We start from the raw sequence: 10,366 nt of genomic DNA, 5'->3' as shown, positions 1-10,366 counted from the left end.
TTCCTTGTCCTCATCCTCTAACTTCACTGTCTATCACCCTCTTCCCTGGGGGTTCCTCCCTTTGGCCACACTGGCCTACTTGCTGATTCCCTGAACATACCAAGCGAGTTCCTGTCTCGGGATCTTTGCACCTGCTTTTCTGTGTTCTGGAATGCCCTTCCTCAGATATCTCCATGGGTTTGTTCCCTCACTTTCTTTTTCATCCCCCTATGTAAATGGAATCCTGCTACCTTTCTCCTTTACCTTGCTCTATTTTTCTCTCTCTTCTGATCACGGATAACTTTAAAGGCTTGAAGTAGAAAATTAGTGGCAAACCATCTCTCTGGAATAGGAACAGGAGAGAGACGTCGGAGGGGAAAGGGGCTTTACCTTGTTGTTGGGGTGTGGGGAGGAGGCAGGGGTCCAGGGCTGAGAGTCTGTGGGCAGAGGAGCCTACCTTCCTTGGAAGCACCAGCAGGCGGCACTGCCTCCTCGTGCTGGGAAGGCATCAGCCTCTGGTGGAGAAGGGGGCAAAGTTCTGTCGACGGTAATCCCACAGATTCGTGGGGGCTAACTGCTCAACTGTTGGGGGTTTCCCCGGGAGTCCAGTGCAGTCGGGCTGCGGACCCTTTGGTGCCTCCGGGTGGTGGCCGACGGTGCTGCAGCAGAAACCGGGAGAGGCGGAGGGTGGGCAGCGCAGCTGAGCTCACCGCCGAGGGCGCATCCATCCCTCCCGGGCCTATAATTTGGGTTCCCCGAGCTTGGCCGCCCCTATCAGCGGCTCAGCAATAGATGAGTCACCCGGGACCCCGGGCCAAGGCAAACAGGAGGGGAGGAGGAGGAGGACGTTCCCGAGGCTTTGCTCTGCTTTAGCCACCGCCTCAGTTGCTCGATCCCCCAATCTCCCGGGGCCCCCACTCTTTTCTTTGACCCCCGCCCTCCAGGGCCCCAGTGTTCTTCCCAGATTGTTCTTGCTACACCCTCCAGCCCCATGATGGGAAGGCAGCCCTCCAGTCTTCTCATCAAGGGGAAGGGGGACCAGCTTGCTCCCACTCCCTCCCCAAAGTAATGACAGCCCCTCACTTTCCCCCTCCTGTCACAGCCCCAACCCCTGTCAAGGTCTCTCTGGTTCCCGCCCCTCCCCTTTCCTGGAGCTGGCCGCGTGCTTGGGGTATTAGGCAATGGGTGTGTACCCACAGCCCTCTCCAGACCCCGCCTGCTCCACCACCCTCCAGCCGCCTGCGGGTCAGTGCTCAGGCCAGCCGGTCGGGCCAAGGGCACTGGGGGCCAGTTCAGGCCACCCAGTCTGCCTGCCTGTGGCCTCCTGTCCCAGAGCTGGGCTTCTGCACAGGAGTGTGGGTCCTTGGATTTAGGACAGACCAGCTTGGGGAGCCCTGGAGTCACTGAGAAGTTGGAGTCTATGGTAATACTTCTGACCTTGGCCCTTCCTCGGCACCTGACTGTTCTATAGCCTGACAAGGGTAGAATCAGAAGTAACAATCGGAAATCTGAGGGAGACCCAGAGAGCCATGGAGAGGTACAAATGCCCATGGGAAAAGAGAGGCATACGAAACCTCATCCCCTTCCTCCAGGGACCTGAGTGGAGTCCCAGGCTGACATGCAGGAAGAAGGACAAGGACGCTGGCAAGGGTCACTGAATCCAGGTGTAAGGATGAAAACTACTGAGATATAGCTTACAGATTCTGGTGGCCTCAAAAGCCACCCATGGTTTGGGTCTTGGCTTCTGAACAGGAAGGAGAGGCAGGAGCTGTAGGGCTATTTCTCTTCCTCCCCTGCCCCCAGAGGTGAGAAAGCAAAGAAAAGCAACCAGAGCTGTCCAGTGTCAGGAGCCATGGCACTTCTACCTCCCCAGCCTGCTCGAGACCTGGTACATAAAGGTGCTCAATAAATAATATGCCAGCAGATGAAAGTCACCAATCTCTCTCAGACAGCTCTGCCCCCTAGGCAGCAGCGCCCCCTGCAGCACAGGGCAGGCCCTGCAGCAGCACAGACTGGAGGCCGACTGCCCAGAAGAGCTGCATGGCCACCACCAAGGAAGAGATGACTGTGGCTGTGGGTTTTGGGCCCCGTGGCTCTGCTTCCCCAGGGGGCCTGTCTCTGAGTCAACGTGCCAGCCTCGGGCGCGCGGGGCCAGTCGTGCCTTGGGCTGCGGTCTGGCAGGGGCGGGGGGCAGCTGGGAAGCCTGGGGCCCCTCTCTGGCAAAAATAGCCCGCAGTGGTTAGAGCTGGGAGGGTGAGTCAGGCAGGAGCGCAGTGGCGCCTAACCCCTTCACTGCCACTGGAGCTCCCTCAGGTGGTTTTTGCTCTGGTCTGTGCACCCCAAGATCAGGGTCTTTCCCTGGCTGTCCTCAGGCTGGGCTCAGTTTGTGATCCCAAGGCCCTCCCCGTTCTGTATGAAGCAAGTCTGAAAGCCTGGAGCAAGAATATGGGCCACTCGCAGTGCAGACCTGGGATCCTCAGATGGGCAGGCGAGCTCTGCGGGCAAGGATGCCTATAAGCCAAGGGAAGCGTAGGAGAAGGCTGGAGATCTTTGGGGCTACCGGAGCCTCTGCTAGGACCAAACTCTGAGGCCAAGTCTGACCCCTCCCAAGGGGCAGGCGCAGAGCTCAGAGATGGGTGGAAGCCAAGCCACCCAGAAGGGAGCTTTTCCTGCTGGCTCTGAGTGCCCTGCGGCGCGCTTTCGCCGAGGGCTCCACACAACATTGTCCAGGGAGGGAAGTTGATTCTCAGCTCCGTGTTCATCTTGTCAAAGGCACTCTGCAGCCATCCAGCTCTTGGTGGGGAAACTGAGGCAAAGAGAAATGACCACGTGGGACCAGGGTCCTGTCTCCCTAGTCTGGGTCACTGCACCCTCCCTGCACACTTGGCTACCCAGAGCAGGTGAGAGGCACTCTGGTCACCACCCCCTTCAGTGGGGCCAAGCGTGAACCCAGGCGTCGGGGGAGAGGGTGTGTGTGTAGGCTGGGAGGAGGGGGAGCGCCTGCGCTCCCCGGGTCAAGGCGGGGGGTGCGAGGAGTGGGGTGGGGATGCCTGGGGCTCGGGGAGGGGCCCCAGCTCTGTCAGCCGCAGCAGAGCCGCTTGTGAGCTCCGCGCGAGTAGAGTAGAGTAGAGCCGGAGCCCCCAGTTCTTCGCTAGACCGCTCGCTAGCTTTCTCGATCACTCCCTCCCTTCCTCCCTCCCTTCCTCCCGGCGGCTGCGGCGGCGCTGGGGAAGCAGCGAAGAGGAGTGGCCCTGCCCTGGAAGAATGCGGCTCTGCCGAGGGGGCAGAACCCGACGCAGTCTCCCCACAGTTTGAGAAGCCCGAGCCCAGGCGACCCAACCCTGCTGGTGGCGACCCCGCACCAGAGCAGCTGGAGGTAATCGGAGCTGGGAAAGCAGGGAGGGCAGGGACGCGCACACGGGGCCAAGACAGGCGCACGGGTAGTCAGACAGACAGACAGGCAGACACGCATCCGCCCACTGGGGCACGGAGACACAGAGAGAGCCAGGGATATTGGCAGAGATAAAGACACCAAATACAGGAATATCCCATCAGAAGGGCAATGAACGCGCGAGCAAAGGGGTGGGAACGAGGCTGGGACCTGAGGGGACCAGACGGGCATCGAGGTCGAGGGGAACGCTAGTTAGGAAAGGTGGCAGAGGAGGAAGAGTACTCAGCCTGCGCCGCCGTCCTTTTCAGGCGGGAACCAGGTCCCCTCCCTGTCTGGCGCACCTGGAGCCTCCCCTCTCTCCCGACTGCGGAAAAAGTGGGTAGAACAGGGTTGGGAGCCCATTCCTCCACCCCTCTCACGGAGGCTGTCTGCCCTCGAAGGCACCTGAAGGTGACCCTCCCCCACACCCCGCTGTGTGTAGGTGGTGCAGAACCCCCTTCCAATCCCGCCCCCCAATCCCGCCCCCTAGCCCTGAGAGCAAGGCTCTGTTGGGCAAGGGAAGCCAGTCGTGGGGCCCTCGAAGAGGGAGCGGGGGGCAAGATGGTGGAGTGGTGTTTGTGAGTCAGTATGTCTGAGTTTGCACGTGAGTGTGTCTGTGTGCCGGGCATTGTGTCTGGCTGGGTCCAGCTCCAGGGGCTCTTGCATAAGCCCCAAATGCAACGCCCTGACTCTTCCTCCAGGATCCCGGGACAGGGGTGGTTCTTATTGTTTTGCTTGGGAAGGGATGAGAAGGGCCACTGGGGTGGCACTGGTGAGTTAGGAATCCTTGGTTGCCCGGGCCAGCCCACCCTATTCCGAAGCCCCCAAGTCTCCCTGTCCCGCAGGCCCTGATCGATCCGCCCACCAGGGCCTTCGGGCCCGGGCTTCGACATGCTGGAGGAGCCCCGGCCGCGGCCTCCGCCCTCGGGCTTCGCGGGTCTCCTGTTCCTGGCGTTGTGCAGTCGGTGAGCAGTTCCCCCCGTCACCCAGCCCACGAGAGAAAGCCCTAGGCTGAAAGCACCGACCCAGGATGGGAGGAGTCGGAGGGGGCGCGAGGCCTGGATCGCAGACCCCGAAACGCCTTCTGCGTTCCCAGGGCCCTCAGCAATGAGATTCTGGGCCTGAAGCTGCCCGGCGAGCCGCCGCTGACCGCCAACACTGTATGCTTGACGCTGTCGGGCCTGAGCAAGCGGCAGCTGGGCCTCTGCCTGCGCAGCCCCGACGTGACGGCATCCGCGCTTCAGGGCCTGCACATCGCGGTCCACGAGTGTCAGCACCAGCTGCGCGACCAGCGCTGGAACTGCTCGGCGCTCGAGGGCGGCGGCCGCCTGCCGCACCACAGCGCCATCCTCAAGCGCGGTGAGCCGGGCCGGGCGGGTTTGCGCCGCTGGGGCTGGGGCTGGGGCTGGGGCTGGGGGGCAGGCCGAGGCGAGCGGAGGCGGGAAGGGACCGGTTCGCGACTCCGGGAGGGGCCTCTCTCTCTGGGAATTCCCTCCCCCGCCCCCCCGGGAGCCGCAGAGCTGGGCCTGGCCACCCGTCTGGGCCCCTGCGCCTCACTTCCACCTGCGTGCTGCCGGCAAGGCAGCTGGGTCGCTGCTATCCTACCCTAGGCCCCCCCCTTTCCTGCCTCCACCAGGCTCGATCTGGGTTGCACCTGCGAGCAAGAGATACCCCCAGCCCTGAAAGCTTCAAACGCCCCCCCATTCCCTCCCCCAATTTCCTCCCCCCTCCCTCTCCCCGGACAAGCCCAGGCTGGTGTCCCCAGAGCCTCAGCGGGGGTGGGGTGACGCCCCCAACCGTTTAAGGGTTAAACCTACTCCCCTAATTGCTGGGGTTCCCAGGAGCAGAGGCTGGGAACAAAGACCCTGATGGCTTTGAAGCCGGGGAGCAGCCCCCTCCTCTGTGCTGTGGGGGCCCCAGGTGGCTCTCACCTGAGCAGGTGAGGAACGGCTGGAGGGGCAAAGAACAGGTCACTGCTGGTCTGGTCTGGGAGGTATGGTCTGGAAGGCATCGTTGCCTCTTGCCAGGCCATGCCCGAGTTTCCTCCCTGGAGGAGTAAAGATCCATTCTGGGATCAGCTCGAGGGTGGGGGCAGTACTTCAGGGACTACGGGGTTAATAGGCAGCTGCCATCTGCGGGGGAATTCCCAAGACGTGTGCGAACAGCTTCACCCCTGGAGGGTTGAGGTTGGGGGGGATTGGGAGGCTGGGCCAGAAGCCCTGCATCCTGGGGTGGGAGAGGCCTGGCCCCTAAAGAGGTGCTGTCTCTCATCCTCTCAGGGCTCAAGAGAGCCCCTACCTAAAAGGAAGTGAGGGACCCCCACCTTCTCTATACGGCCTGGTATAGGGAAAGGCTTTGATACCCAAATGAGAAGCATGGGAAAGGCTTGTCATCTTGAGCCTCTGTGACCCCCAAAACATAACAAAGAAGCCAACATTTTAAAAGGGCCCTAGAGAAAATCACCCCCCACCTTCTCCCCCTCCCAGCATTTTATAGAGTAATAGCAGGTTAGGATAAACACATAGGACAGTCTTTAAAGGGCAAATATAAAACTAGAAACTGGAAAGGGGAAGTATAGCTCCACAGCTCCAGTGCTTTGGGGGTATTAGGGTGGTGGAGGAAGGTTGGTTAAAGGGCCCTAAGGAAAAAAAAAAAAAAGAACCCGATGTTCTCTGCTTCCACCTCACCACCCAAGCTTCCTGCTGGGCTGGGGAATTTTTAAAGCTTTCAGATGTAGAACTCAGTGATCGTTTCTTCAAAGACCTCGGGGACTCCCTCTCAGTCACCTGCCAACCCCAGGGGTCTTGCCCTCCAGCTAGCTCTTTCATCTGCACCCAAAAATCCCAGACTTACAGAATGAGGATGGGCCTCAGAGATATCTCAGTCCAGCCCCTCCCTTAATAAATGAGGAAACTGAGTCTGTGCTTCCATTCCCTTCCTTCTCCATGACTTTCTCCCCCCTTACGCAGCTGGTAAATGACAGGGTCAGGATCCAGTTAGGAATTCCTGGAATGGAAGGGGGGCTGCCTGTTCCCTTCCACCTCCCTACTCCACTGCCTGTCAACCTTACCCCCGTCACACCCTTTTTATCCCCAGGTTTCCGTGAGAGTGCTTTTTCCTTCTCCATGCTGGCGGCAGGGGTCATGCACGCGGTCGCCACAGCCTGCAGCCTGGGCAGGCTAGTGAGCTGTGGCTGCGGCTGGAAGGGCAGGGGTGAGCAGGACCGGCTGAGGGCCAAGCTGCTGCAGCTGCAGGCTCTGTCCCGGGGCAAGAGTTTCCCCCACTCCCTGCCCAGCCCTGGCCCCGGCTCAGGCCCCAGCCCCGGCCCCCAGGACACATGGGAATGGGGTGGCTGTAACCATGACATGGACTTTGGAGAGAAGTTCTCTCGGGATTTCTTGGATTCCAGGGAAGCTCCCCGGGACATCCAGGCAAGAATGCGAATCCACAACAACAGGGTGGGGCGACAGGTAGGTGTGTGCAACTTGTCCTGGGTCTCCTTAGCCTTTGAGGCCTGGCTTGAGTTGGAGAGGCACAGCGGAGGAGAGAGGATGAGATGTGTTGGGGGATGGCCACTCACCATCTGGATGACCTCAAGCGAGTCCCTTAACCTCAGTTTTGCATCTGTAAAAAGAGTCTAATGATAGTTACCTTACGATGTCATTAGGGGTGAGCTGGCAAATAGGGCACTGGGCAGAGTGCCTGGTCCTTGGCAGGTGCTCGTTACACGGCAGCTATCATCACAGCTGCCTTCACAGAAGGGGTGCTCATTTTAGTGCTCGCTCTGGAAAGCGCACTGGACTGAGAGTCAGGACAACTGGAGTTGAGTTCTGTTAGCAGCTAGTTATCTAAGCCGAGTCTCTGTGACCAGCTAGTGATTAAAGATGGGTGAATCCCTCTGCTCTGGCTTCAGTCCTCCGACAAGAAGATGAGGGAGTTGAACTATTAGCCAGCCCTGCAGTGCCCTTTCTCTTCTGATATTCCGTGGTCATTCTTGCCTCTCTTTCTCCCTCCCTGTGCTCTCCGTTCCCTCCCCTCCGCTGCGCCTCGGTGCTCCGCCCCTTTGCTGCCCTCCCCTTCACCCCTCCCCGTCTCTGATGCTCTAGGTGGTAACTGAAAACCTGAAGCGGAAATGCAAGTGTCACGGCACGTCGGGCAGCTGCCAGTTCAAGACGTGCTGGAGGGCGGCCCCGGAGTTCCGGGCAGTGGGGGCAGCGTTGAGGGAGCGGCTGGGTCGGGCCATCTTCATCGATACCCACAACCGCAACTCCGGAGCCTTCCAGCCCCGCCTGCGCCCCCGTCGCCTCTCAGGAGAGCTGGTTTACTTTGAGAAGTCTCCCGACTTCTGTGAGCGAGACCCTACCGTGGGCTCCCCCGGCACTCGGGGCCGCGCCTGCAACAAGACCAGCCGTCTGCTGGACGGCTGTGGCAGCCTGTGCTGTGGCCGTGGGCACAACATGCTCCGGCAGACGCGGGTCGAGCGCTGTCATTGCCGCTTTCACTGGTGCTGCTACGTGCTGTGCGATGAGTGCAAGGTCACAGAGTGGGTCAATGTGTGTAAGTGAGGGGTGGCTTCGCCGCAGGGCTGGTGGAGGGCAGGAGCGCCTTTTCAGCCCTTTGCTCTGATTTCTGTCCAGGGTCAGTCTTGGCTCCTAGAAGCTCGAGGTGTCTACCTGGAAGCAGCTTTGGGGGTGGCGGGGGTCAGGCAGAGTCTGTGATGTGCAGCCTTCTCCCCAACAGAAGGAGGGCCTTGGAGGGAAAGCTGTCACCCCCTCTTCTGCTCCTGAAACACCTGAAATGAACCAAGGTGAAATGCACTGTATTGCCTCACTCTCCCCAGCCCTGGGGTCCCTTTAGCTCTGGTTCATACTCTTGGCTGGGGTGTCCCTGTAGTTTGACCACTCCTCTCCTTTGAGGGATAGCCCCAGGCATTGTGTGGAGCCCTGAGACCCGTATCCAGGGAGACCACTCATTCCTATCTGCTGTTCCCAAACTCCTCTATAGCAGCCCGGGCCCCTTGTTGGGGGGAATAGGAGACAGTGGTAGAGAGGTTTTTCTTGGGGAAGGGACAGAGTGCTGGGGGGGGGGCTCTCACTTGAGTCCTCGTAGAGTTGTTTGTCTAGGCCCTTAGGGAAACTGCTCCCCCCATCCAGATGTTAAAGGGAACCATCCAAGACTCTCTGAGCCTCTTATTTGTTCGTTAGCAGGAGGGATGGGAATGGATAATTTATTGTACTGAGACTTGTTCTTGGTTTCTGTTTGTAACTAAAATAAATTAAACTACTGGACCAGTGGATGCAGGTGGTTATGTTTCTGCCTACACTTGGGATCCCAGTGCATTGCTTCTTTTCCAGGTGAATTCTACTCTTATACGCCCAGTGATTTTACTTATGTGTATCCTGCCTGGTTCTGCGAAGGATTTGAAATGGTCCTCAGTGATTTAGTTGGCAACCTTCAGTGTGAAAAACCAGGGGGGTACTTCTAGGTATGAGGGACTAGATATCCAAACATAGGCCCAATTTACTTTTTATGTGCTTTAATTCCAGACTTCACCTGGGTTCTTACCCTAGAACAAGGGTTGGCACATTTTTTTTTCCTGCAGAGGGCCTGATAGGGAGTATGCAGTTGACCCTTGACCAACATCAGGGGGTCAGGGGCAACACCCTCCCCACGCAGTCAAAAATCTGTGCATAACCTTTGATTCCCCCAAAACTTAACTACTTATAGCCTGCTGTTGACTGGAAGCCTTACCGGTAATAGAAATAGTCGATTAACAGATTAACACATACTTTGTATGCTATGTGTTTTATATACTGTGCTCTTACAATAAAACTAAAGAAAATGTTATTGAGAAAATCATAAGGAAGATAAAATACATTTACAGTAGTGTAGGTATTTACTAAAAAAAAAAAAAATCTGCGTATTAAGTGGACCTGCACTTCAAACCTGTGCTGTCCAAGGGTCAGCTGTATTAGGCTTGTGGATTTTGTCACAACTGCTCAACTCTGCCATCATTACTCAACTCTGTTGTTGTGAATCAAAAGTAGCCATAGACCACACATCAACAAATGGGTGTGGCCGTGTCCAATAAGGCTTAATTCACAAAAACCGACTGCAGATAAGATTAGGTTCTCTGACTGTACTTCATTGACACCTTGCTACACCGCGTGGTTACCTCTGTTCTGGAGATTTCAAGACCTGAACGTATCTCTACATTAAGCCCGAACCCAAAAGAGCAGGTGCTTTCCTTTATGGCATCAAGTCAGAGAACTTGGGAGGTAGATATAAGACAAATCAGAATGGGAAACATATAAAAGAGATTCCAGTGCTCAAGAAGGGAGTGTTTTGCTCTGGAAACCAGTAAAACCAGCATGCTTTCCTACTGAATTATTTGCATGTGTATTTGTGTCCTTCCTTATTCAGAGCTCTTCTGCATTTAATCTTAAAATAATTCCTTTATCTTTTAGGAGATAACCAAAACTAGAGAAAACAGGTTTTTTAAAATTACAATCTGTCTATTCCTAGCCCAGTATCTTTGAAAACAAACGATTTTCAATTCAGAAAAGGGACAGGCCTCAGGCATTTAGAACTTTACAAGTGACTAAATGTGTTTGGGGTTGCAAGATGGTGCCCCTAACAGGTCATCTCCTTGGCCAGGGAATGTAGAAATGGTTTTCTCCATTTCTCTAGGCAATAGATATATCTGCTACTTAAATTACCCTCAAAATCAGGTGATTTTGCTACTCAGGTAGCAAGGGCATTTTGAGGAATGTTGGGTTAGGCCAGTACTTTATGGCAAAATTTTATGTCCTGAATTTCCACTTGCGAATCCTGGGCTTGGAAATTTGACGGGAGCAGGAAGATATCTCATCCTTACTTGAGTCACTGACTGACCTGGTGTGTTTGGCGGTGTCAGGCAGAGAGGGGATGCAGCTAGAATGGACATAGGATATGAGA

General features: G+C 56.8%; 1 protein-coding gene across 1 annotated transcript; it reads left to right on the top strand.

Moving 5' to 3' along the window:
* Positions 1-3,060: 3,060 nt before the first annotated feature.
* WNT10B (Wnt family member 10B) lies at positions 3,061-8,702 on the top strand. Its single transcript, XM_026501975.4, has 5 exons — positions 3,061-3,355; positions 4,255-4,374; positions 4,506-4,768; positions 6,506-6,879; positions 7,516-8,702. Exons 2-5 carry the CDS (start codon positions 4,301-4,303, stop codon positions 7,972-7,974), a joined length of 1,170 nt encoding a protein of 389 aa, XP_026357760.1. The 5' UTR covers positions 3,061-3,355; positions 4,255-4,300; the 3' UTR covers positions 7,975-8,702.
* Positions 8,703-10,366: the final 1,664 nt, after the last annotated feature.

This window comes from Ursus arctos, unplaced genomic scaffold (genome assembly GCF_023065955.2).
Source record: "Ursus arctos isolate Adak ecotype North America unplaced genomic scaffold, UrsArc2.0 scaffold_26, whole genome shotgun sequence".
Classification (NCBI taxonomy): domain Eukaryota; kingdom Metazoa; phylum Chordata; class Mammalia; order Carnivora; family Ursidae; genus Ursus; species Ursus arctos.
Note: the sequence above shows the minus strand (reverse complement) of the source record. Positions and strands in the feature narration are given on the sequence as shown.